This window comes from Mycosarcoma maydis, chromosome 15 (genome assembly GCF_000328475.2).
Source record: "Mycosarcoma maydis chromosome 15, whole genome shotgun sequence".
NCBI classification, from domain to species: Eukaryota; Fungi; Basidiomycota; class Ustilaginomycetes; order Ustilaginales; genus Mycosarcoma; species Mycosarcoma maydis.
Window position 1 is genome coordinate 54,686 of NC_026492.1, and position 26,692 is coordinate 81,377.

Here is a 26,692-nt window from a genome sequence, read left to right on the forward strand (position 1 = left end):
GTGTTAGTGATGAGCAGGACAGCGGTTCGCATGCGAACATGTAGCTAAGCATATGATTGTTTGAGCTAGTTGTTTTGAGTCGAAGCTGAGCAACATGCACGATGGCTTTGTTCAAACTGTTCCTTCCTCCACACCGTATCGAAACAAAACGCCGGACAGCGCTGCGAAGAGAGAAATACACACCGAGCTGGAGTGCACGGTTGTGGTGCGCAATCGAGAATCGTGAATCGTGAATCACGAATGCACAGTGTGAGTGTTTTTGGGTAAATGTTGATGAGGTACGATTCGACACTACCAAGCGCAAGATTTTTTGCATCCTTCACGCTTGATCGGCGATGCGATTCGTGATTTATTTCAGGCGACTCTACGATGGCACACGGAAGGCTCGCTGCTGTGAAATCACGAATCGTGAATCGTGAATCATGCTCAGCCTTTTCCGTTCGGCTTTTCGCGGTTGAAAATGTGCAGACCCAAATTCTTTTTAGCTGTGATAAGTTAGGTTTGTTTGCTGATCTCAATCGTGAATCACGAATACGTATCTCACAACTTCCTGAAGCGTTCACATTCTCGATTTGCGACTCGTGGTTCCATCGTCATGTCTGCTATCGCCGACTGACACCTCAACAATAACGTCATCGTGACACTGTCGACACACACACACCTCCACCACCAGCATGGGTGACGCCGCCCGACGCAAGCCATTCTCGCAGCGCATCGACGATCCAGATCAAGCCGCTAGTCAACATTCGCTTGGTGAACTCGGCGAACAGATCACCCCACACACGATGAGTGCTGCCGTCGATCGAGCTCACATCCAGCTCATTCAGCAGGTACAGCACGAACTCCGCACGCCTGTACATGGTCTTCTCAACCTCCTCGATCATTTGCGTTCAGAACTGCGAGCAGCACCGATAGCCGACAAGCAGGTGCGCAGATCGCTCCTCATTGAAGTCGACAGTCTCGCAGGACTCGGAGAGAGACTGCAAAATGTGTTGGATGACTTTGGTGACTTTGCCGCAGAAACTATCCAAGCACGCGAAGCTGAAGAGCAGCACGATGTCACACTGGAAGAACCTGTCGATTTGGGTGAATTGCTTGATACCGTGGCTGCAGAGGCATGGAACGCACAGGTACGCCAGATCCGCGCTGAAGACGGCGACGATGCTAGGTTGCCTCCGCCTCCCGAACTCATCTTGCAGACCGATACCAGTCTTCGTGGATGGAAAACAGTCGTATCTACCAAGCTCATAAAAAAATTGGCACACAAGCTCATCTCGAATGCACTTCGGTTCACCACGGAAGGTTTCGTCGAGGTTTCGCTCTCTCCCTCGGTTTCTGCCTCACCCTGGACCGACAAGGAGTTCTCCTTTTCTAGCCCCGACACTGCAGCCGAGCCGCATCAGAATTTCATCGATCTCGTCGTCCAAGATTCGGGCGAAGGCATGACAGAGCATTTCCTCTCTCATCGGCTTTTCGAACCATTTGTCAAGGCGAATCAATTCAAGGCTGGTGCAGGTCTGTCGGTCAACCTTTGCTCGAGCATTGTCCGTCGTATGGGTGGAGCTATGCATGTCTCGAGCGACAAGGGCAGAGGTACCATTGTCACTGTGCGGCTTCCAGTCCAAAGCCTTCCGGAACGCATCATCGATCCTGCTCCACCATCGCAATCCGACCAACTCATCTATCTGTTTGGCTTTGAGGGAAAAGGTCTGCAGCGCCTGGCTCAGGTCATCTCGGCTCAGCTTGCGACGTTCGGTAACCTCTACTGCACATCTCATATCCAGGATGCTGACTTTTTGCTGTTGCCTGAAGAAGCTTGCTTTGAGGTTGAAGGCGGCGTCGAAGCCATCCTCGAGCAAACCAAATCCTGTGTCAAGATCGGTGTGTTACAAGCGCACGAAGATGCAGGGATCGAGTACGCTGCGTTCAAGAATGGCAGCAGAAGACCCACATTTGTCACGCGCAAACCATTTGGTCCGAGATGTTTTGCTAATCTGTTGAGACTAGCGCAGCAGCAGGGAGGAAAAGATACTAGAACGTCGAACGAGACGGTGCGACACAAGCATGGACACTTGGGCTACACAGCGTCTGTGGATCCGACCAATCCAGACAAGGTGCTCTCTCAAGAAGCAAATTCGACGTGTACAAATCATCCCGAGCCTGCCGAAATCGCAGAGGATGGTGAAAAGGTGCAGCATGGGGAGCACAAACAACTGCATCCGCGCCGGATGTCCGTGATTGGTCAACAGGAGGAGAAGAACCGTGGCAATGCTTCCAGCGCCATTCCTGGAGGTGGCAAGCTGGCTGACCTGGTCGTGTCACCAGATGCCATGGACGAGGTGCTTCGCGCACCCTATCCCAAACCACATATCCAACCACGAACGCCACCGTCCTCGAAGAATCATTCATTTGCATCAGCCGACACTGCACACACCTCGCTACCGTTGCGCAAACCCAAGTTCAGCGTCCTTTGCTGCGAAGATAATCCACTCAACATGCGTATCCTTACCACCATGTTGCGCCAAGCCCAGATTGAATTCCACGAAGCTGTCGACGGCATTGAGGCGGTGGAACAGTTCAAGAAATATTTGCCGGCAGTTACGCTGCTCGACATCAACATGCCACGCATGATGGGCTTCGACTCGTGCGTGCTCATGCGCAAGCACGTCAACGAACAGCTGAGCGCCGAGCAACAAGCCGCAAGGTATTTCAAGATCGTAGCAGTGACCGCTTTGTCCGATGGTTTCCACCAGCAAAAAGGAATTCAATGCGGCATGGATGCGTGGCTCACAAAGCCGTTGCAGATGCGCAAGTTGAAACTCGATCTGGCCGAGTGGAAGAAAGAGTTTGAAGAAATGGTTGCTGGCGAACGTAGTAGCAGCACAGAAACAGACGAACAGTAAAAGATAGCCGGAACACTTACACTTACACATTACACTGCACAACGATCCGCTCACTTGGGAGCATACACCAAAAATTTACGCTTTAGCATTTCCTTTTGTCACTTTGTCACATTTGTACAACTGTAATCTATTACCCTATTTCTCGATCAATGTGGATTCGAGATCGTTAAGTCCCCAACGTTGATGCGGAACGATAGCGATGAGCAGTAAGGAAGAAATGTCGAGATCGCCGATGCTGCGAGGCTATTGGAGCGATTCACGTTTTGGAAGACGGAATCAGAGAAACGTGAATCGTGAATCACGAATCACGAATGAGTCTTCTTTTGGTCGTGTTAAGTTACCTGAATTTCACGCCCCGAAATAAGACGTGAGAAACGTGAAAGAATCACGAATCACGAATCACGAATCACAAATTCTGGCCGTGTGTGCGCTGAAATCAACGCGAGAAGATGCAAGAACTTTTGGCATCAGTGCAGTGCAGCGACTGATCAGGATGGGCTACCGTATCTCAGCTCTCTTCTCACCATCATCAATCTCGTCTCTAACCCGCCTGCTGGACACACAAAGATGAGCGACTGGGGTATGTGTTTATCATCATCGATCGTTAGGGCGTCTCTGAGTCCTGCTCGTGCTTACACTGACTCAATCAACTTTTGCTTTTTTTTGTCTCCGCATCAGAAAACGACGACGAGCCGCAACAGCCGGTTGCCCCGCCCAAGCTCTCGGCTGCTGGTCGAAAGAAGTTCGACGACGAAGACGTTGAAGACGAAGTTAAGGTGCGTCTCTTCCTCAATCCCAAGATTTGATGTCTCACCATCTCTCCGTTCCGGGCTGACATCTCTTTTCTGTCCCTCAACTTTTTGCGGGGCTGATAGGACGACTGGGAAGAAGAGGATTCGGAGCCCGAAGCAGCTAAGACACCCGTTGTTCTGCCACCACGTAAGAAAAAAAGTGTCAAGCAGAAGATTGCCGAAAAGGAGGAAGAAGAACGATTGCGACGCGAGCAGGGCCTGGACACGGACGAGGAGGAGGAGGAAGAAGAAGATTGGGATGCCGATCCGATAGCCAAACGTCGTATGGAACGAGAGGCTCAGCTGAAGAGCGATGTTGAGAACGCTGCTAACCTTCTTGGTACTGCCAAGCTGTCGGACGGTAAGTTTGCTACACGCACCGCCATCATGGGTCATATCGAGCGCTCGCTCTGACTTTGCCTTACTCTCTTTTATCCTCTCTTTCAGATGAACTCTCATCACTGAAGACAGCGAACCCATCATCGAAAGAAGATTGGGAAAAGCTTTCCACTTCGATTTTCACTGAACTCATCAAGAAGCATGCGAGCAAACCGGGATTCGAAAAGCACTTTGTGCCGCACTTTTACAAAACCCTCGCATCCACTATGCGCGATGTCGACATTCGCAAGGCATCGACCATGCTCAAGACGTACGCCGAGGAGAAGGTGAAAGCCGAAAAGGAAGCCAAGAAAGCGGGTGGTCAGAAGACCAAACTTGCAGCCGCCAAGCCCAAGATGGTGGGAACGAGCAGCGCCAAAAATGTCATCGACACCAACGTATATGGCGATGAAGCGCTGGATGACGACTTGGACTTCATGTAACACATCTCCTCAAAGCCCTCCTCAGCTATCACCGGTGCTCTTATCCCTTTGACTTTCCGCGTCACGCCCAGCAGTGCAAGAACGTAGATCTTCGCATCTCCAGTGTGCTCGACCAAATTCACATAAAAGCCGAATATCAAGTGTTTTTGCACTCCAATCTCTCGTCTCACCTCGATACATCCTCCCCGTATCTTGACTCGCCCATTCCACAAACAGCCCTTGATGAGCAACCACGAACAGCTGTCCAGCATCACGCGCATACAGCCTCACCCAGAACCATGCCGTACCTTTCCCTGAGCCATTGCAGTTGCACATCACGGTCCAAAGTTTTGAAAAAAGACAAGACAGGACATCTATAATTGAACAGGGTAGTGGGGTAGAGAACCCCTATGCGACGACGGAAAGTGCGATAACAGTAGACGATAAAAGCGCAACACGGGAAATCCAGATACAAACGAGAATACGCTCACGCCGAAGACATGTCGACTTCGGGGGCCACGGCGTCATCCGAGAGAGAGTGGATCCTCCTCATGGGTGGAGGCAGATGCATGCTGATAGGCGACGTGTCCCTTGACAGCGCCTGACCCAGAGGAGGTAGTGTAGGGCCGTGGTCGCGATGCGCAGAGTGAATAGGGGTCATGCCAAAGCCCAAAACCTTTTTGCTCCTGCTGCTGGACGAAGCTGATGTCGCATGAGGTCCGATTCCTCCCGCAGGCGAGTTGGTGGCGCTGTGCGGAATTTGCGAGTAAACGCTGGTGGGGCTCGACTCGCTGCTGGCAAGACCGTTGCTTGTAGCGAAACTGTTACCAATCGAGCTTTGGCGGCTGTGTGATCGAGACGAGATGGCGGCAGGCAACGCATGCAACATAGTGGGCGAACCGTGCGGCGATCCTGATCGGCTAGCAGGCGCAGATCGAGAGCTGCTGCGTGCGTTCTTTTTATGGTCGGCGCCGTAGGGATGGTAGTTGTAAGCATGCGAGTGGTGGTGTCCAGGCAGTGGGTGATGACTTCCATCCCTGTGGGAAGTACTGATTGCGGGGAAGGGAGGGGGGAGCGTCCTCGACGAAGGGTCGGCAACAAGCTGGGGGTAGGACGAGCGCGACGTGTGTGGCTTAAGGCTTCCTACACCGCCATCCAGAATGTCTTCGATCTTGCTGCGACGCGCAATGCGCTCTGTATCGGCAGCAAGGGGAGCGTACGCAGGCGTCAAGTGGTAGGCCGAGAGGCTAGCACTCGAGTTGAACGAAGCAACGCCCCTGCTGCGTGAACCAAAGCTGTGGCTCCTCGAAAGCTTGGGTGGCATGTGCGAGGGCTGCGCGGGCGAAGTAGATGCAGAGGTAGACGCGGAGCCGCTGGCGAGCGAATCGAGCTCGGCGGCAGTGCTGCGCTCGCCCGAAGTGCTGGGGGGGATGGCGGGCTGCACAGGGGCCATTCCGAGCGAAGACAGGTGGTGGTGCGATCGGGATCGAGCCGAAGATTCCATGTAGGGGTGCGATCGGTGTCGGTGCGAACCGTGGTGTCCATGGCCAGACTGGTGCGCCGGGCCTTCATGAGAGTGATGGTGGTGAACCTGATGAGCGTAGTGAGGAGGCGAGTGACCATGGCCGTGACGCGAGTTGACGGGAGAGCCTGGGCGGGACGTGTAGGGGCTGTTGGGGACCGTGTTGCCGCCAAGGAGGCTCATGTTGCGCAGAGGACCTAGAACGGGACTGCTGCTGGGGGTCCAGTGCGGCTGGCCGTGCAAAGGGTGTCCAGCGGCGCCAGGGGCAGCCGCCATGCTGAGTCGAGACTTGGAGTCGTCATGCAGTGAAGTAGCGTGTTCAGATTCGGAGGCGTAGTCGTCGCCGTGAAGGTGGTCGTCGGGTGAAAAGCGAGGCGAATGCTCGACGCTGGATGGCATGCTCGAAGAGGTGGAAGCCCAGCCGCCTGCGCCGTGGTGCGAGCCGTGCTGGTAGTAGCGGTACAGGCTGGGAGGCGGATGGGTGCCGTTCTGGGCACCATGAGCGGGTCGCACGTAGCCACATTCGGCACGATTCGAAGAAGGACGAGCGAGGATGGCAGACGCGATACGATCGTTGTACTTGCGGTGGCAGTCCTCGTGCGAGCAACCGGGTGGTGTTGTATCGCCAGCCGTTGAAGGAGCGGGTGGGTAAGGGAGGCTACTGGATCCATGCGAGTTGTAACGATCCGCGTAAGGGTCTGCGGGGACAGCGTGATGCGGGTGATAGCCATAAGGAGGGCCGGAACGACGACCCTCTCGCTCTGCGCGTTGGAGCTCGTGGAGCTCGTCGCTGGCTAGCATGGCGAGCGTCGACATTTCGCCATTGCGGCCAGGACGACCAGCTTGCCTATGGTGTTCGCGGTCGGAATCGCTATCGTCGCCATCCTCGTCGCCCACCTGCCATCGGAGCTGCCTGTTGTTCACGTTACCCGGTTTGATAGAAGCAGACGCGATGACAGATGTAGGAGAAGCGTGTGTGGTCGAGTTGCTGGCCGACTTGCGTGCGGAGGCCTTCTTGTCGTCGGAGTGGGTAGCGCCGCCTTTCTTGGGGTTGGCGTGGATACGAACGTGACGAGTTAATTCGTCGCTTCGGCTGAAACGTTTCTCGCAGCCGGGATGTGTGCAGACGTGGGGCTTTTCACCCGTGTGGGTGCGGATGTGACGGGTCTGATGTTCCAGACGATAAAAGGCCCGCGAACAGAGTGGACACTTGTAAGGTCGAGGGATCTGCGATTTATCGACCGTGTAATTGCTGGCAGTGAGCGCAACCGCTTCCGCGCTTGGATTTGCCATGTTAGCGGCAGTAGGCTGGGCCATTGTGTGAGATCGAGCGCAATTGAGAAAGGTGCCGGAGCGCTAAAGGACGGCAAAAGACACGATGAAGACGCCGGAGTCGACGAAAAAGAGAGGGATGCTGCTACCCGAGAACGCGACAGTACGTTGGTAAGAGAAGGATGCGTGCTGGACTATTTTATGTGTGTGCGTACAACCGTGTATGGTGGCCAAACAAAGATAGGCAAAGGGCTCTTTGTTGTAGTGGAGCTCTGAGAAGGTCCGTTGACGTGTGATGTAAATCGTAGGCGTACAGACTTCGACTGTCGCAAGCAAGGCAGTGATGGCAGCTAACCGACTATGGCTAGTTGATGGAAGATGATGAAGATGATGATGATGATGATGGAGAGAAAGCAACTGAATACTGAGGCTGAGTGGGAACGGTCAAGTGGGGTAAGGGGAAAAATCGAGGGAGGGGCAGAGTGAAAGAGAGATCGCCCTTCTTTGGCGTGAGATTTCGGTGCGCGGTTGGTGGACTGTCGGAAAGATTGGGTGAAATGAGTAAGTGTGACTGCTGAGAGAGTCTTGTGTGATGGACCGACAGAATAAGTGAGTAAGGGCGAAAGGGACGGGCCGTATGACCGAGTGACCACGGACTGAAACGTGAAATGTGTGAATGCGTTGGTTAAAAGTCGACCAACGAGGCTGATTCCAGGTTTTCAGCTGAGTAGACGAGTCTAGCCAAAAAAGAATTTTTTATAATATAAAATCAGTTTTGAAATCATCGATAAGAACGTGCGGACTGCGGTCTGGAGCCTCAAATCTGCGTACCGGAAAGGGAAAAAAATTGAAAGAAAAAAGGAGAGGAGAGGGGGAAATGAGGGGTTAAGAGCGTGAGAGCATCGAAGCGAGGGGGGGGAATGGGCCGCTAGACCAGCTGAGCTTCTGCAAGAGTCAACCCGAGTAAACAATAAGGGGGAAAGGAAGAGAAAAAAGTGACCCCATAACCCACTCAGAGCGGCCTTTCCCCTCCATCAGTCGCGATTAGAGCCAGCCTTGTGCTTCATTTCGAGTTGCTCGCTTTACCATCCGGCCTTTGCGGTGCAAAATTAGGTAGCAAACGCTACTACCGTGAGAAGGATGCAAACAGAGCCGGTAAGCTCAAAGTCAGGCCCGCTCAAAAACAATTGTGAAAAACCTCGATTGGAAATGCCGAGCATCGAACGTGGCAGGGATGCTGATTTCATGGGCCAGATGCATGTCTATCGCTCAACCTTTTGGAATAGTCACAGTAATACTGTAGCAAAAGTAGTCATGAGTTGCCTCAAGCATGGGGGAGCGGAGCGAAGACAAGGCAGGGAAGCCATTCGTGATTTCCTCTGACTGTGGGGTATCTTTCGTCGGACATGTTCAGACCGGAAAGTTTTTTTTCTTCTTTATTCGAAAGCGTGGGTCAATGGAGAAGGAAGATCAGACACAAAGCGTACGCGGCGGCGGAGCAGTCCCACCCTTGAAATACTATTAATATAAAGCTAAGTTCAAAAAATATTACGAAAGGCAATTGACAGAGCCGGAATGCCCGTGTTGCGTCTACGACTACAATCTGTTTTCCTTGATGGTGACAGACGAATCGAAAGTTTCGCCTTTTTCTTATCCAAACAATTCTCGCGAACAATGAGTGAACACCATGCAGTGCTGAGCCAATCGCGGGGCGGGGTCGAGTTTGATGATGTCTGACGCTAAAACTTTCTTGCCTTTTTTTTCCAAACTTTCTCCGCGTTCGCGTTTCGATTCTCAAGATTCACGCTTGATACTGTCCGCCACCCGCTTCTCCCCGGTCGGCCATCCACAATGTGAATTATGCTCGCTAACCAAGTCTCTCTTTCACCCCGTCTAAAGAGGTGACCGGTTAGCCGGAATTGACCACTTCCACGTCCACGCTGCCCTTTGTGCACTGACGTTCCAACGTCTTTCCTTCTTGCTTTTGAACCTCATCTCGTACCCACTTGTTCGGCGTGCATGACCAGAGCAAGTGAACGAGATGCGACATACGGTCGCCAGGGAAGTCGGAAAATAAGTCTGTACCACAATCACGAATTTGTGCCTTCATCGGCATGTCTGTTGTGACGCCCAATCGATGTCAAGGTTCAGCTCTAGCTGGTTGGTGCCAAGTCTACTTCGTGTTCGTTCCAGACTCGAGTCTCTCTCTTGGCATGGTTCTACCTGGTTGCGGCACACTCCCGTTTTATGAAAATTGCGTGCGGATGCATGTCGGTCGACGCGCCGCCTATGCTTTGTGGCTGCCGTGTGCCAGCGCGTTCCCTGTCAAATCGTGAATTCTTTGCCCATGCAGCTCCTCGGAGCATTTTCCTTCCTTGTTCATGTGCGCCCTTGATTCAATTAAGGCTTCTTTCCTAATGTCATTCCTCTGAGTCGTCACTCTCGCGTCATCACATAACGTTAAATCATGAATCATCGGATGAACTCTGACGCACCTTGAATCTGTGGCCTTTTCTTATTGTTCGTCCAATCAGTGGCACTTGTATTGTAGCTCGCTCCATTCGGCATGGCTAGTCGTCATTGGAGCGCGACTCTGCTCCTATCCAACGTTGTTCGATGGCCTTTCCAACCCTCATGAACGGTCATATCTGCTAGACAAAAGTGATACCACACATCACCCTCATTCTGGCTACACGCCGTACTGATACGATCATTTTAAATATCGTCGACATTTCTACCCCATGCTACTCACTGACTGACCGACAATCATGTTTTCTGTGCTGAATCACAGCTGATGAAGCCGACGCACAGCGTCCGATCCGAAATCTCTCTGTTACATTACCGAGCTGCCTATTCTTACTTGCCAACCGAGAGCAAGGACCATCCCAGTCCACGAGACTATGCATGCTTCGACATAGCAGATGTACTGTAACAGTGCTTTTTCATTCGCCTCCTGTGCTGTCAAAGTGCCTCGCTTGGAAAAGCTTACCATGCATATCTTTCAGAAACTTGTAATTGTCGTTTTTTGGTTGCCGATGCTCTCAGTACGTTATGCTTTGCTTCTGCTCATTTTATTCACGATTGTCGGGTTTTTAGTCTGTGAGTGTGAGTGGAACCACCTTGTCACAATCACGAATTTTTGCTCAGCCGAGGATCTGTCATTTTCTTCGCTTCGACCTGATAATTTGGCCGCCAGATTTCGTCACTTGCTTTGGCTTACACCGTGTTCACTGTCATTGACACGTTCGTGCTCCTAGCCGCCTTCGTATTGAGGCTGGCGATCGGAAAGATCCGTGTCGCACGCTCCTCTTACCGTAGCAAATGTTTGGCGATGGGAAAGGATTACGGGCGATATCAGCGACATCACAATTGCCACGCGCTGAAGCTCACTCGGCGTCCACCCCCACCTTCACAAGAGTTTGGCCGTGGCTCCGCCGGGAGAGCGGCTCTTGTGTTGGTCATAAATGTGTTGATTGCGCTATCGTCAACATGAGATTAGCACGAATGGCTCCCCGAGAATAGCCGAAACGGTTCCTGCTATCGATGTGCGCCTCTGTTGGCCCGAAGCTTGACAAGCTGTCATATAAAGTCTTTCAGCTCAAGTTCAAGCCTCTGTCAATGTTCCCCCCCCGGGGGTCTTGGCTGGTTGCTTGTGGCTTCAAACAACGCAAAAAGAGCACTTCATCTGTGTCAAAGTCAAGCCTGTCAATAGCTTAACAGTAGAGCGCGGCAGACAGTCTCTCATGCTATACCATACTTCACGATCTCCCTGGAGAAAGCAATAAAAGCCAATCGTGAGTGCAGACATATCGTTAGGATGAAATAGTGTCTCTCAGAACGTGTCTTTTTGGTGCGTCAAATTTGTGGCCTTCTGTTCATTCCACGATTCGTAATTGAACTGACCGAGCCTTCTCCTATCCTTTCCCTCCATGTTCAACTTTTAAAAAAAATGTTATTATTCTTCAAGGCCCGTTCGTGATTCTCGCGCATTGACGGAGTTAATTAAAAAAAATTGACAAATTCAATCGGGTAGGGCGTGCTTCAGTCAGAGCAAAAAAGATCGTCGCGGGAGCCCCAACCCCGCGGCATCGTGTTCTGTACCTGGCTGCAAATCGGAAATTTTTCATCAGAGGTCTCGCAAGTGCAGTGCAAATATGGGCGAAAGGCCCACATCCCACTTTGACGCCGTTGGGTCATCTGCACCGAGCTAGATCCGAGCTAGGCCATTTTCCTACTTGTCAATCTCCGCTCCTCTTGTCGAGCTGGTTGTGCTGATGCAAACACAGATCGCCGAACGAGGAAATGACATCGCTGCTGCCTCGGTGTAACCCTGTTTTATCGCCAATCAACCCTAGCGTGGCTCAGCGTGGGGCTTTGGAATGGGCCGCGTTTTGACTCAGTATTTGTTGTCGTGATGATTGCCGGCTGCTCACAAAATTCGGGATTGCCAGGCTCACTCGTGATGTGCAGCGTCAATCGTGAATACATCGACGGGTCTAGACCCGCTTTCAATTTACCTGCTTTCATCGCATCAATTCACCTGCAATCGTGAGTCGCTTGCGCTGAATCTCAAGCATCCCTCTTTTTAGATAACTTTAGCTTAAATTTGATGTAAATTTGATACCTAACATGTCTGTGGTGCGAAGACTTAGCTGTGCGCGACAAGCTGACGAGCATGGGAGCTGAAAGATAGCAGGTGCTCTCGCGAGCTCATTTACGGCAAGCGCAATGCGAAAGAAGCTGTTTGTGCCTGAGCGCCAATCGCCATATCAACAACTTAGGGTTGTGGGCTTCCACAGCCAAAGCCCTTATCTCACATCGCCTACGTGACAACGCAAGGGGGAGACCCCCACAATTTTGAACTGCTAACAATCATAGACGCTCGCTGCTTATCCTACCTGCTGTGCTTTCAGAGGGCCAACTCGGACACATGACAGCTGAAACGAACTTACCCCGCGTTAGGTCTTGACAGCTTCGTTCACTTGGCAGATTCGGCTTCAGTGCTTCAACCTGATATAACTCGGCGCAGCGCTCGTCAAGGTCACGGCAAGGAGACAATCCCGGCATCTTCACACTAGGTTGAGAATTGGCTACAAGCGCTTCAGCAGCTGCTATTTCACCTGGATCGTAACTTACTCTTCGTCTTGGATTGGAGTCAAGCTCGAACTATCCGCTGACAGACGCTACGCGCGTAACTTGACGAAATTCGCTACAGATTGTGGCTGGTTTTTTAGCGACTTGGCGCTAGCACGTTCCGCTGCATGGTTTTCACGCAGCCGCGGTTGTCCATTGACGCTAACAGCTTACGTTACAGTATCACGAATGCAGATATCCAGGAGCTGCACTTACCAAGGCGTAAGCCACGACTTATCGCTCTCTCAGCCCCGCAACAATTATACGTAAAGCGCGAGCCTGATGCTGGTCGTGGCTTCGATTTGCTGGCAAGCTAAGACTTGCCCGAGGTCGTTGAACGGCACTCTTTCGAGGCAAGGTGCTGCGACAGCAAGCTCACCACACAAGAGCATGAGGAGCCCCACGGAGCTCGTCCTGTCTAGATGTGATTGACCCTGTCGACTCAACGAGTATCCTGTCCGAAGCAAGAACGCGCACAGCCTCACATTGCGCCAACGTACAGTGGCATTCATAGCGTTATGCCCGCCCAATGAAGCCGCATGCCCGGACCATAGTGACGACACCTGGGCAGCGAATGGGGTGCATATTGATCGTGGGCCCAGACCCCATTTCTGTGTTCAGCTCCTTTTCAGCCCACAGTCCCCATTCGGTGATCGTCGCGACGGATCCGTGCCATGTGCTTGAGCTGATTGGATGTCGAACTCACCATATGTGCGTTGATAACGTGTGTTCCCAGGTGATAGCAAACGACGAACAGGTGGATAAAAGATCGGACCGATGTAATCCGCCATAATAATTAGTTTTTTAAAGTCTCGCCCTTGACCAGCTTAAGGACTCAGACTGTGACTGTACAGTACTCGTGAGTGATTTGTACTGTTGAAAGGTCCAGTCGTGAGTAAGCGAAACGTGTCTACACCGCAGACACCACAGATACTGTACGTGCTGGATGCAGAGCTTGACCGTTTCCAGCTCCGACGCATTCGAGAAATCACAGCAACGCGAACCCTTTTTAAAACTCAGGATTTCCGATGTTAATAAGGGTTTGCGTCTGTCTAAGCTAGCCAAATCGATGTTTAACCTGACGCTCACAACACGAGCTTGAGCTTATATTAACTTATAATAACTACAGTAAATTTCTTGCGTGCTTGTGTTCACAGTGACACAGGCGTGATTTCCTGCGTCTTTGAACAAGAATGACGAGCGCCATCTCGTTTCCCGCTTCTTCCGGAAATCCCCGACATAGCAATTTAGCTCGTACTGTTTTGGCTGTCGGTCCACAACTCTTTCAAGTAGCCGGCAGCGTGTACATGATTTTTCGCCGTAGCGTTTGTCCTGTTTTCGTGCGGAGTCGGATTGCTGGAACCGGTAATCTTCTCTCGACTCGACGAGAATGCCGTTGCTGACGTCTAGCTTGCCAGTTGCAGCGTGAGAGCCATATCAGTCTTATCATTGATGTCGACCAGTGAGGCAGTGTTTCCTCTGGGGATGACTCTGTCGAGACCGGCAGCTCTGCAAGTTTCTAGATCATGACGGTGACAGTGACGCTGGGTTTGGGATCGGCCCGGAAGTCTGACTCGCCGACGCTGGCTAACCCGCCTTGGCTTTCTCACCAGCTAAACTTCGAAGAATCGGATTTCCAGCTTCCCCCACATTCTGATATTGTCGGCTGAGCACCAGGCTGGTAAGCACGCATCAATAATCTGCTTCTGACCATGCCGACTTGCTTGCGGACGTCACTCTGTTCATGCTTTCGAGCTGATGACAAAGTAATTCACGCAAAGTTGGATGGCCCAAGCTGAGCGGTTCGTTACAGCCAGTTCTGGAGTCACTGTTGCATTCAGAGTGATTCCGTCTTGTCGAGACTGAATCCGTCAAAATCTTACAGACCGTGAGAGGATACGTGATATCGAGCTGAGACGTCGCTTCCAGGACCTCACTCGCCACTCGCCGAATCTGTTCGGGTGCCAGTCAGCGGTCAATTGTACTACCGACATGGAACAACACGGCGCGTCAATATGCCGGTCACCATTCGAGGGGCGATCTTGACCCTGCTTTCGGCATACCATCACACAGTGTTGAATTGTCTCTCTTCTCTATGGGGGTTTCTCCGTTTTGCCGACTCGCCGGCATAAGATCTCGATTCCCCTTCCCCGCATCTGACCAGAGGCTATAAAGAGGTGAAGCGACAGCACGTGTGTCGATCTCACACTCTTGGCTGGCTGGCATACGAACACAAGATCCACTCTCTGTGACTTGGAGATGGAAGTCTTGTGCCAGCCCGATCAGAAAGTCTGAGACGGTCGCTCCACCCGATTCGACTTGAACAAAGGGACAATGTCAGTTACACACGCACGGCCTGGACCGAAGTGCGGGTCATGCCTTCGATTCGCACAATCACATATTCACGATTTACGATGACCGAATCCGATACAACTAGCTTATCTCACCCGATACATCATCCGATGCTGCCTATCTCGATGTTGCTCTTCTCACTCAGTCGAACTTAACCTTCCTCTCTGCCGAAACCCAGCCAATCCATATCATGCTGTGCGAAGCAGAAACGGGTTTTTGAGATCAATGCATGCAGGAACGCATTTGCTCAAATCAAAATTCGCCGAGATCCCTCCTCTGTATGAACTTGTGCTTGCGTCTGATGCTCCGTAGACTGAGAACTTGCACGAGAAAGTTTTTTTTTTTCTTTTTTTTTTTCTTTTTTTTGGCTTTGCATCCTGCGTTCCCGTTTCGCCGGGTTGGGCCTCGCCGAAAGAGTTCCACCGAACAACATGCTCCTTCCGATCCTCAAACATCTCTCTCTGACAGAGCCCCCGACGATCTAGCAAGAGCAAAAATCAGCGGAAAGGGTCCGTCTTCAGATGTTGGCCTCTGCCATGCCGAGGTGGGCAAGGTTGGCCGAGAGTGTTTCGGGGTCCACATCACCTATCTCCCATCAATGATTCAGAAGCACAAATGTAGTATATATATGCAAACCTTTCTTTAATGGCCATTGTGGTCGTATGGAGTAGTGGTCAACTTAGGAGATTTTGACTGGTCTCTGTCCTTCGAGGCGGTGGATTCGTATTCATATATTCTCTTGCCCTGGGTTCGAATCCCAGTACGACCTTCTTTTTTAATCTCATCAACTCGTGACTCGAAAAGAAAGACTCGTGACTGTTTGATCTTGTTTTTGATGACCGACGCTGAATTTGGATGCGCGGAGCCTCACATCTTTTTGAATCAAACACGAAACTTACGGTTGCACGTTGAGAGTCGAGGGAGTGAATGGCATTCACATTTACAGCTTTTGAGATGGTGGTGTCTCTGGCCGTCAGCACCTGCCATAACCCTAAGTCTTTTTTTTTTTTCCTGGCGGACCACCACAGCTTGCAAGAAAGGTAGAGCGGTCTAGTGGGCCGATGCCTTGAGGGGTAGTATCGACCCTAGCATGTCGAGCCAGATGCAGGAACAGGAATCCCAATGAACAATCGAACAGAGAGTATAGGGACACACCAGGTCGCCAGTCACACTTGTCTAGAGCAAATGAGTCAGTCTCAAGTAACCTCTTCGGCCACCCTCCCACCATGAACGAAGCCCTAGAGCCATGTTCGCGCTGAAGTGATCACGCTGCGATGATACTCTTGGTCAGTCGTAGCTAGGCGTTGAAGCGGTCTCCCAGTGACTGGAGCAAAATGTAGCTGTGGCAGTTACAATGAGGCAACGACGGTGGGAAACCGTCTTGAAGATATGAATCACTGCAGTGTCGAGCGCTCGACGTCCGTGTTCTTTGATGCGTCTGCGAAAGAGCATTCTTGGTCATTATTTACATACAGTGCATGCATCTGTTCAGTGTCGCTACGAATGCTGTGTCAGACAAGCGTATGGGTCGTGTCTGGAACAACCAATCTTGGATTAGTGGAACAGTGCTCCTGTTATAGAGTGTGACTCAAACTTTTCGCGCTTCACGCCTCGACAAGCAGGAACTCTTGAGAGTTGAAATGGGGTTCGTGACGTTTTGGTTATTCTTTGTCCATCGTTACACAACATACTGTACTTGCAAAGGTATCTTCTCCACGCAGAGAAACAGGAGAACTATTGCCAAAGATCACTCGAGCGACTTGTACCTTGGCAAAGGATCTAGTTCCTCTGTAGGAGCCAGGTCTCGTGAGCCGCTAGCTGGGCTCCCGGCGTGGGATTTTTTTTCGACCTCGAGCAAAGAGTCGATGGTGAAAGTGCAGATGCAGGGAAACGCCGATGGATCGGTCTGCTTGTCATGCAGCACCGATTGCAGCTCTGCACTCTTCTCCCGGATGCATGCGGCTGGCATGGGATCTTCGCATGCATAAGTCGGCAAGTTGAGCGAATCAGGTCGGCACCCGCACGAGTTGAGGAAGACAGGAATGGAAACGTGGAATCGCTTCATTTTTTGACCGTCAATATAGATCAGTTCGTCGTTCTGAGCATCCTTCAATCCAGCCTGGCGGTACTCTCCATCGATAAAGTCAATCTCGTATTGAATGTAGTTGCGGAAGCGAATGGCTGCGTCGTTGCCTTCGACCGTGCTAGGTCGGATCTTGTTGTCGTCTGGAAGACGAGAGACAACTTCGAACGAGGGGTAGCAGTCGCCTTCTGGAGAAATACCTTCGCCACCACCTTGCAGCTTCTTGGTGGCGAAAAGCTCGTCCAACTGCCCTCGATCAAGTGAGAGGAAGGGCACCTTTTTCGGAGTGACCGTTTCCGTGTAACCCGGCCTCTCGCGCCGCGATGCCAAAGTTGTACGCATCTCGACCGAGGCTCGGAATCCAACGATAGTAACGCCGTCGAGTGGGCTGAGCAGATCAAAATTGGTGCGCAAGTAGCCGCCGACGGTGAACACTTCGGATCGGTTGCGTAAGCTAAACGGGCCGATACCGTCGGCATGCGTTCGCACATCCTTGTCCCAAACAATCATTTCGTTGCCTTCATCGTTTTGACAGTCGACAAAGTAGACCTTCTTGGTCGCCGACAGTGACTTGGACAGCAATCCGTGGAATGTCGCCTTAGCGACAAGCTTCTGGTTGTTGACCCCCCAACTGCTTCGCTGAAAGGGGGCCGAGTTGTGGTCGACAAAAAAGGTTCTTTCGAACCTGTACGTCTTGCCAGGTTCAAAGTAGTCGATTTCGAGTGCCTCGTCGATCGACTTTTCATTGAAGTATGTTCGACTCGCCTCGATGCCTCCGCGCGGAAATGAAATGCTTTCGTGACCCGTAAGGGTCAGTGTGAGGCTTTTGAGACGATTGCGGATGCCGAACGAAGACGAGGAGGAATAGGACGTGGATGATGGGAATTTGATATCCACGTACGCATAGACGATCGCATTTTCGTCGTTGGATAGCTTGGCCGAGGTGAATGCAGTCATGTCCTCGACCTCGCTGTATGCTGGAGCCTCACCATCGTAACACGGCGAAGAGCAGACGCTCGATGAGGTCGAGGATGGGAACAGCCTCAGCGTTGATGAGGATGCGACTGGCGGCGCTGACGACGAGGCTTCCGACGACGACTGGTGACGCTGCCTTTTCGAGGGGAAGAGGAAGACGTCAGTCGAGTGAACGTCGACGGAGAGCTCCATGACGTCCTTGACAGCAAGTGAGATCAAGTTTTCGGCGATGTGACGTGGTTTGGTTTGTGAGTTGTGCTGCAGCCGTTGTGTTGGTCAGCAGGAGAGAACAGGCCCGAAAGCAGAGTTAGAGTGGTAGATGTGCAGCAAGGGACGTATAACAGTGTCGTCTGAGCGATGAGGAGAGACCTTTGTCGAGTACGATCAAGGAGATGCTGTGGTATACAACGTATGGTTCAGTACAGTGGATGTTGGCATCGAAGCAAAGAACCAGGGCTTTATATGCTCAGAGGAATGACCTTGAAGACAAGACAAGGTTGGTGATGACTTTGCAAATCAGAGTCATCTTGTCACGAAGCCGCCGAAGGGCAAAAGTGCGCGTGGTGCAACAGCGACAGACACCATACTCCGCAGCAGAGCTCGTGGCAGAATTGGAGCAGCAATCGTGAATGGGAGTGGACAAAGCCGCGGGAGCGTGACAGCCGTCAGGGACCGAACGCGTGTCATGCTTGTGACTCGGATTAGATTGACACCAAACACTGACAACATCACTGCTCGTCTCGTGGTGCTCTCTGCGAGTCTATCACCTTCTTTTTTCTTACATTCAAGAACGGAGCTTTCAGGCCTGGCGCTGAATAGCGCGGCTCGGGAGGCGCTCGTCAAGCATGCTTCTGAACACACATGTCACACAGTGGTGTCAAGAGAGCAGGAGAAAAATGGCCGATCTAGTCGGCTGTTAGCAAAAACATCAAGAAGGAGCTACACTGTTCCCAACGGAGGCGGAGATAAATGTCTCGCCTGCTTGTCAGGGTTCGAACTACATAGCGCACTGGGCGAGTCAATAGAAGGTGAAAGACGGTTGAGGAAAGAAAGCAAGTCGATAGGCAATCGTGAATGTGAGCTCAGACTGCCAGATCTACATCTGAAGGAGCAAGGGAGCGAGCTCTCGGCTAGATCAGAATTGTTTGAAAGGAGTAACAAATCCGGAGGCATAACTCGCGACTAAGTTGGTATGACGGCGAAGCGAGCGGAGTGCAAAGATGATGGGATGACTCGTTCGTGACACGTAAATCAGATCAAGGAGCAGGTAGGAGGCTGGCGTGGAAAAGAGTGCGTCTTCGCATGGATCTCGTTTTTCTGATAAACCGTTCATGGTTTGGCGGGAAAACGTACTCCGCATCTGCAAGTCAACTTTTCTTGGCGAGAGAAATCCTGATGACACCATCTCTTTCCTTTCTCCGCCCCCAATTCCTCCTCATCCTGTCTCGCCGACTGCGATGCTTGGATTGCGTCTTCGAAATCCGAGGATACTGAGTGGCTTTGAGACTTCAGTGTCTCGTCCTTTTCCAGGGAACCAAGGCATTTGACAGACGAACAGAGACGGCTGCGGTAGCTATGATGGACAGAAGTTCGGCCTTCAAACCGGTCACTTCCCCACGTGTTGTGTTTGGCAGAAATTTTTCTGAACATGCAGCCCGGCGCTAAGAAACGTTGCGCAATCGTGAAAGTCACTCGCGACTGGCTTTCTTCCCGCTGTCAATGCATACGCACGACATTGGCGCTAAGTCTGTACGCCTTTACAAAGGCCCTCAAAAGACACCGATACCTACAAGCTTTCAGCGCCGCGCTTCTGTCCGGAACCGGCTTCTCGAGGAGTCGATCAGACATGAAAGAAGAAGCAAGTCGATGAGCGTGGGGCGATCGAACTACCCTGACTGTCAAACATCATGGTTCAAGGCATGGCTTGCTGTTTCGAATACGGAAGAGAGCATCGCGACGCACCGTGATGCGTCTTGCTGTAGTGGAAGAAGAGCTTCCGTGTGGATCAGTCCGAAAAGATCGCAAAAAGATCCCAAAATTGACCGTGGGTTTGCATCTCTCTTCTTGCTCCGCCACTACCAACACCTTGACCGCTGACGTCGCACCTCTGCCATAGGGCCTTGACAGTTGGGGTTGTTGTTTCCAAAAAGCTCTTTCGCTGCTCAGTCGAGGTACAGTCACACACGGGTGCAGGCATTGTCACCAGCCTTCGTCATGAAGTTCTGCACAGATGGCGGACTTGCTGGATTTGAGGCAACAGCCACGTGTGCAAGCTCCTTTTTCGAGTCATCATCCTGAGTACCTCGGCAAGCTGAGCGCAGCCTTGTCATCCACACTTTGATGAAGTCTCGTACACCTTCTCTCGCGTCGTCTCTCTTTAAGCTGTGACTGCGTCAAGGCATGTGCCGGGCCAACAGGATGCCATAGCGGATGTGTCGCCTGAAATTCGTGGGCATACATACACATGACTGAGAAGATTCAGATCTGGGATAAATCGGCGATCGGGATTGAGTAATGAATCGCGCGACGCCTTCTTCGTTTCAAGTTGCGGCGCCTGCGCAAGTATGGCCGTTGGGATAGGTCGATGATGTGTTCTACCCTGGGTCGAATCGCGAATGGGAGCCGCCGGTTGAGAGCGGGCGAGTGGGCGAGTGGGCGGTCAGTGTGAGTGAGGCGCGAGCAGCGCAAAAAACTCGTCATACTCAGTTAAAGCTTGATGGCATGGAGTATATCACGATCGAATCAGTCACGAGTCACCAGTAAGCTTCTCCGCGGCGACGGAATTTTGGGTTCGACTCAGCTTCGCTTTGCTGGCATGAGATGAGAAGACAAATCGCAAATAAGTTAACGAGCATGATCTCGATCGCCTAGCGAAAAGGTCACAGGTTTAATTCGGCGCAAAAAAGGGAGGTAGAAAAGGGAAGCCGATCGATCGGGGCACCGTATCGAGAGATGCCCCAATACCATTCAAAATCATGATATTCACGGATCACGGATCATGGATCATGGATCGTGGATCCTGAATGCTGAATCGTGAATGCAGGCACGGGTTTGGAAATGCCAAGAAGCGCCAAACAGCACAGCCAACCGCGACGCATTCGATTTACTGTTTGCCGTTCTGCCGTGAACATTCTTTGCACCTCGTTCAGCGTGGTCAACGCAGTAACGATCAAGCCTACACGGCAGTCATGGGCAACGACACGCAAGTAGAGTTGCACGTCCCTGGCTTGGCGATGCGCTACTGAACGACTCGAATCAAGCATTCCGGCTGCGCAGAACAGACTCGAGGTGGAAAAAGGGAATGGGCAAGTGGCTCGGCGAAATATGCACGATTCTTCCCAGTGCCTCGGCGGTGTAGCCGCCCTCTGATGGCTATTATGACTTTGTATTATTAGCCCAAACCCACACTCATTCGTGATTGTTGTGCTGTACTGTACGTGTGCGATGAACCGTTAGGCGCGTTCGCTGTCATTCCCAAAGTCGCCGAGACCATCTTTTTCTCCTCGTTCCTCCTCCTCGTTCTATGCGTACCTCTGGACCGCATGCTTCTTGCATGTTGAAATTTGATGCTGTCGTGTTTGGTTCGTCCGTGTACCGCTCGAGGACACCACATCTCTGCATCACTGAGCAGCTGGTCGCGTCTACACGACCAGGGATGATCGCCGTCCAGCATAACCGAAATCACCTGTCCTTTTGCGGTGTAGATTCACGATTGTGCCTCATCCGAATGTGCCTAAAGATCAGCAAACTGCACACAACAATCAGAGTATCTCAACACAACGTTAAGCGGACAAAGATACTTTGTTACATGCCTTGTCAGGTCTCCTAGCCGCTGAGTGATTCGTGATAAGACCGACGAAGCCAGGGCGCGGAAGCAATCCAATGCCGTGCGCACTCCGGCTCTAGATCCATCGGCTTGGCTCTCTTGGTCGCCACCATCCGTTGCTTGCGTCTCACCATCACCTCTTCCTCTCCACTCGACGGCCTTTTCCCTCCCCTTATTGGACCCATCCCCCCACCCCCGATCCCCCCATCCTCCCATCCCCACATCCCCGCATCCCCCAACCTCACCTTCCTGTCCCGTCCCACACCTAACATCATGCCGACTACATCGATCTCCGCTTCTACAGTTTCGACGTCAACTGTGTCGCTCTTTGCACCTGGCGTCGACCAGATGATCAATAGCCTCGAGCGTTCCATGACCAAGCTCGACGGCGATGTTTCCATCCGCTTCAAGCCCACTCCACTCGCCACCACCACAGCACCTGATGGGGCTGCCGCGACTGTATGGAATGTCCGCGCACACGAATACGCATCGATCAACGGCTACACAACCAGCATCATCGAAGATCAAAAGTTTCTCGAATCGCACAACTACTTTTCCGCCCAAGATCAATCAGGTGCTCACCTCGAGTGCCACTTCGACCACATCAACGCTCCTGCTACCTGTGTCAACCGCCAGCCAAAGCATCATCGCACTTTCACTAGCACATTTAAACATGCACGCCCGTTTGCTACCGCTTTCCACAAACATGTAGTCAAACCTCAGAGCAGCTCGACGACATCGTCATCAACATCCGTATCAGCGGCAATCAAACAATCCACAGCATCAGAGGCCGCAGCTGTGGCACAGACCATAGCGCCAGTCGTACAGGTGCAGAGCGATGATAGCACCGCCGCGACGGGGAGCTCGGCCGGATCCAGCACGAGGATGAACTCTACTTCGGGCGCATCAACAAAGGTCAAGACGCTGCCGGTGCTGCTTGGTGTCACTGGTGTGCTCCTGGCTGCTGTGCTCGTATTTCAGCCATGAGTGTCGGGCCGTGAGCCATAGCTTTGCTTGAAGAGACAAGATGGAAGTATCGGTCTCTGCTGGTGGCGACCACTTTTACCTTCTTGCTCTCAAGCTGAATGATCTGCGTCTCTTCGTTCGTTCCCTCTAGTCATTCACGTGCTTTCGAAAAGGACGCTTTTTGTTTCTTCTCGCGCATCCGTCTTGTTCGGTCTCTCTTTCACTCCATTCAATCGTTTCCCACCGGCTGGACTGGTATCAATGACATTACAGTGGTGGGCCCTTTGCCACACCGCTTCATCAACGCGCTTGTCCATGTGATTTGTCACGCGCCATGTTTTGCCGCATCTGTGTGCTTCTCGTCGTCTGCAATGCCAAACTCTGAAGGGTTTTTCGTCTTTGCCGCCGGTCCGCGCTGCTTGAGTTTTCTTCTAGGTAACGCCTTTTCCAAGGCCTTGACCCAATCCCTCGTCTCTGTCCACGCCGTCAAAATCTCGACCACCTGATTCACCGTCAACACCTTTCTACCTACAAAGCCCTTGTCACCCTGCTCATCCGGCTTAGCAGTGTCGTCTTGAATCGAATTACCCTGTGCTCGGACACTGCGTTCCACTGCCTCGAGCATATCTTGCGACAGCGGCAGCTTGGCAGCGCGAATACCGAGACGGTCGGCTTTGGCTCGACACAAGCCCTTGTATCGGTTCTTGTCGACAATGCCACCAATGATGTAGGTCTTACCGGGCTCAAGCGCGGTAAGTGTGTCGTCGGTGTCGGCTGTGAGGTAGATGGCTTCTGTCACGGGAATGCGATGCAACGCTTGGCGTGTCTCTTCGGCGGGGAACTTTCGACCGCTGACGGTGGGTTGAGATGATACCGCTTGTCTTTCAGGGTTGGAGCAGAGAAGCGATTCGATACCGCCATTCTTGTAGATGGTGACACGTTTCCACCGCCTCCAAACACCTCTGAGTTTGCCGTCCATTGCCATGCCGATTCTGTTATTCTCTATGCTTGCAGCGTGGGCGACAGAACTTGCTGATGTATATCCATCTGCTAAGGTCGATGGAACAGCTTCGGGAACATGCGATAGCTGTTCCGGATCGACGTCCTTCAAGCAATCTCCTGGCCGGTCTTGACCCGTCAAGATGAGCTCGCCAAAAGGCACTTTTGCATTCCTATTCGCGGAATACAGGTACATAAGCTGTTGCGTCATGCTCGTAGATTCTCGTTCCTGCATCAGCTCGTCGAAACCGCAATCGATGACCAGTCGAGCATCGAAGTAATTCTTGCGGTTTGGCTCGCTCTCGCGTCCATCAGCAGCCTTGTGTTTTTTGGTGTTACTCTGCAAGTCAGCGCCATCGCCATCGGCTACAACGGAAGATCGCTTGCTGCTTTCGTTTACCGACTCTTTCTGCGCGGCGAGAAAGCGTGCGCGCTTATTCTCTTTTTTCTTGAGCCGCTCGACGGCCCGGCGCTCGTGTTTGGTGGCTTCGAGCTTATGCTTTCGTGCTAGCTTTTTAGCTGCGTTCTTTGACATGCCTGGTGGCACTTCTATTGACGGGCCGGCATGTTTGGAGGTAGATGATGCAGGTTGGGAGCTCAAATCTGATGCTCTCTGTTCGTCGACCATCTCGGTCTAGCTCATAGATGGGTCTAGCTGATTGAGACGGGCCTAATGTATGACAAGCCCAGAGAATGGCAAAGTGTGCGAGGCATCTTCTCAGGAAGAAAAGCTAAGGTTAGTGAGCCGCAGCGTTCACCGAATTCCGACATTCACAGATTCATGAGTCGTGATTTCTCGAACCTCCACCACGAACAACAATTCGTGATTAAAGATGAGGGTTACAGGCGCCGCAAGGTACGCCGCAAGGTACCACGAGTCGGCCGGAATAACAGGATTGTCCACGGGCCACATTCATTATAGCGAGGTACATTACGCATCTATTGATAGGCTGGACATCACCCTACTCTCTTATCGCATTATCGCCACTCCCTCTATCGCCACACGCAGGCCGTGGGTGCAGAGCACACCATTTATAAGACATCATTCTCCTTCTTCTGGATGAGCTAAACCTGATCCATACAATGAGCTTCACGATTTGCAATTCAAGATTCACGATTCACAATTTACGATTTGGAATCGCTGTATGTCGACGCGACGCGTGAGATTCGCGCTTGAACAGAGTTGCTGAAAGTCACAGAGTTACGAGTGTTGGTCTTCGCCAGCTTGTGTGCAGGTAGACTTCTTTCTCGATGCTATTCACCTACGTCTCGTCCATCTCACAATGACGACAACCACTTGCTCTTGCTCGATCGAGCTATGCTCTGTTTCACTGCCTCTGCCGCGATATCATCTGCTAGAGATCCCCAACGAGCTACTTCACCTCTTCGACCCGTCGGTCAAGAAACAAGAAGCACCGGAACACGCCACGGAACCAGCAGCAAAGAAGCGCAAGGTCGACCCGGCAAGACTCACCATCAAAGGTAGATACAACGACCAGGCTGTGCTTGTAAGCGACACCCAGACGCTGGCCTTGCGAGCGGTATCTCAGTCCAACTCTCTGTTATTGTGCAGCATCGATGCAGCTCCAACCAACAACGAGGGCGACCAGACGCCCAAGAATGCCGCGCTGTACTTGCGCAGCAATGTTACAGACACGTTGGAGCTCGCACCCGTCGTGCCTCGTCTGGACCGTTTGATCGGACTTCTGAAAGCGTCGCAGTACGAAGGGGAGGACGAGGAACAGAGGAGGTCAACAGGCGCAGCGAGGCCGGTGAGAAAGTACACGCTCAAGCAACTCAAGAGCATCGTCCAGGCGAGCCCGGCTGAGCTCGAAGCGGGATTGATCCACCATCATATCATCGAGATGGATGGATTTATGCGACACATTTCGCCCTCATGGACCGTTTCTGCCCTTCAAGTCCTCATCTCGCACCTTGATCTGCATGCACTCATCCCTGACAACGTTCCTCTGCAAGAGACGGTCGATGCACTGTACACAGTTCACGGCCTGCGGCAACAGGTAGTCACGGCTCTACTTACGCAGTTCTTTGGAACTCGCAGTACGAAAGATCCCACCAGAGTCGAACTTGACACCAAGGCAATCGTCCATTTTCTTGGTGTGCAAGCGCTCAAATCCACCGCTCGTATCGAGATTCCTCTGAGCGAGTTTGTGCATATTTGGCACGAGTCGTGCCTCTCAGCCGATTTCCGCTCTATGGCCCACCTCGATCTGCTGTCTGGCTACTACATCCTGACGCCCGCGCCGTCACCGAGCGTCTCGCTCTATCCGAACCCTGCCGCGGTCAAGATCCAATTCTTCTCGTACCATGAACTTCCGGCTGATCCAGCGGCGAGATTTCAAGATTTGTTCCTCACCAGACCCTCGTGGCTCGCAGCCGATCTTCTGCCTTTTATCAACGATCTCGCGCTCGACGATAAGAAAAAAGACAGCCTGCTGCTCAAGTTCACCAGAGCTAGCAAGACCAAAGTGCTGGATTGGGAGTTGAGCGATGCCGAAAAATGGCAGTGGAACAAACAAAAGAAGGTCACGGGCGCTGATGGCAAAGCGAAAAACGTTTGGAGGCAGGTCGTCATGTATTCTGCACGTGTAAAGTATTAGATGGCGGCGACAGAGGAAGCAAAGGCAGGCGGTCTCAAACGTGGTTATGCGCCGACCGCCAAGTGCGTCTGCTGTGCTTCATGCACGGCAAGTCACAAGTGTGGTATGTGCTGGCATGTACAGTTGCAAGTACTACTCACAAACACGACCAAAGTGGCGTGCCAGCCGGCGTCTTTGAGAGCTTTGCTAGACTCGTAACTCACGACCCCAATTTTGGGTTCCCTTTTAACTAACTATTTAAGGTAACTTAACTTATATGCGTGATGTTGGTCAGACACCGTCAACATTCTTCGTGTTCCGTCACGCGTCACGCGTGTTGGACGTTGGTGTTCGCAGTCGAGACATGTCACATGCATCGCTTGCTACCAATTTGGCAAAAGATCAACGGGGTCCACACATCCTTCTCTGCAATATACCCCACCTTGACTCGTCAATGCCTCACATGGACC

General features: G+C 52.1%; 9 protein-coding genes and 1 non-coding gene across 10 annotated transcripts; 7 read left to right on the plus strand and 3 right to left on the minus strand.

Annotated features, from left to right (window-relative positions):
- Positions 1-674: 674 nt before the first annotated feature.
- On the plus strand, positions 675-2,903 carry UMAG_04907 (uncharacterized protein; the record flags this gene model as incomplete). Its single annotated transcript, XM_011392928.1, has 1 exon — positions 675-2,903. The coding sequence occupies one exon, from the start codon at positions 675-677 to the stop codon at positions 2,901-2,903; it is 2,229 nt and encodes a 742-aa protein (XP_011391230.1).
- A 567-nt stretch (positions 2,904-3,470) lies between these two features.
- Positions 3,471-4,515, plus strand: UMAG_04908 (uncharacterized protein; the record flags this gene model as incomplete). The annotated part of the gene is made up of 4 exons (XM_011392929.1): positions 3,471-3,483; positions 3,582-3,679; positions 3,779-4,055; positions 4,142-4,515. 4 exons carry the CDS (start codon positions 3,471-3,473, stop codon positions 4,513-4,515), a joined length of 762 nt encoding a protein of 253 aa, XP_011391231.1.
- Positions 4,516-4,981: 466 nt separating this feature from the next.
- Positions 4,982-7,333, minus strand: UMAG_04909 (uncharacterized protein; the record flags this gene model as incomplete). The annotated part of the gene is made up of 1 exon (XM_011392930.1): positions 4,982-7,333. The coding sequence occupies one exon, from the start codon at positions 7,331-7,333 to the stop codon at positions 4,982-4,984; it is 2,352 nt and encodes a 783-aa protein (XP_011391232.1).
- Positions 7,334-15,002: 7,669 nt separating this feature from the next.
- Positions 15,003-15,419, plus strand: UMAG_11159 (uncharacterized protein; the record flags this gene model as incomplete). The annotated part of the gene is made up of 1 exon (XM_011393059.1): positions 15,003-15,419. The coding sequence occupies one exon, from the start codon at positions 15,003-15,005 to the stop codon at positions 15,417-15,419; it is 417 nt and encodes a 138-aa protein (XP_011391361.1).
- A 10-nt stretch (positions 15,420-15,429) lies between these two features.
- Positions 15,430-15,542, plus strand: UMAG_16083. The gene is made up of 2 exons: positions 15,430-15,466; positions 15,508-15,542. It is a non-coding gene; the product is annotated as a tRNA-Gln (tRNA).
- Positions 15,543-16,520: 978 nt separating this feature from the next.
- UMAG_04910 (uncharacterized protein) lies at positions 16,521-18,023 on the minus strand (the record flags this gene model as incomplete). The annotated part of the gene is made up of 1 exon (XM_011392931.1): positions 16,521-18,023. One exon carries the CDS (start codon positions 18,021-18,023, stop codon positions 16,521-16,523), a length of 1,503 nt encoding a protein of 500 aa, XP_011391233.1.
- A 493-nt stretch (positions 18,024-18,516) lies between these two features.
- UMAG_04911 (uncharacterized protein) lies at positions 18,517-19,017 on the plus strand (the record flags this gene model as incomplete). Its single annotated transcript, XM_011392932.1, has 1 exon — positions 18,517-19,017. One exon carries the CDS (start codon positions 18,517-18,519, stop codon positions 19,015-19,017), a length of 501 nt encoding a protein of 166 aa, XP_011391234.1.
- Positions 19,018-21,930: 2,913 nt separating this feature from the next.
- On the plus strand, positions 21,931-22,644 carry UMAG_04912 (uncharacterized protein; the record flags this gene model as incomplete). Its single annotated transcript, XM_011392933.1, has 1 exon — positions 21,931-22,644. The coding sequence occupies one exon, from the start codon at positions 21,931-21,933 to the stop codon at positions 22,642-22,644; it is 714 nt and encodes a 237-aa protein (XP_011391235.1).
- Positions 22,645-22,948: 304 nt separating this feature from the next.
- Positions 22,949-24,250, minus strand: UMAG_04913 (tRNA (guanine(9)-N(1))-methyltransferase; the record flags this gene model as incomplete). The annotated part of the gene is made up of 1 exon (XM_011392934.1): positions 22,949-24,250. One exon carries the CDS (start codon positions 24,248-24,250, stop codon positions 22,949-22,951), a length of 1,302 nt encoding a protein of 433 aa, XP_011391236.1.
- Positions 24,251-24,905: 655 nt separating this feature from the next.
- UMAG_04914 (uncharacterized protein) lies at positions 24,906-26,243 on the plus strand (the record flags this gene model as incomplete). Its single annotated transcript, XM_011392935.1, has 1 exon — positions 24,906-26,243. The coding sequence occupies one exon, from the start codon at positions 24,906-24,908 to the stop codon at positions 26,241-26,243; it is 1,338 nt and encodes a 445-aa protein (XP_011391237.1).
- Between the last annotated feature and the right edge of the window lie 449 nt (positions 26,244-26,692).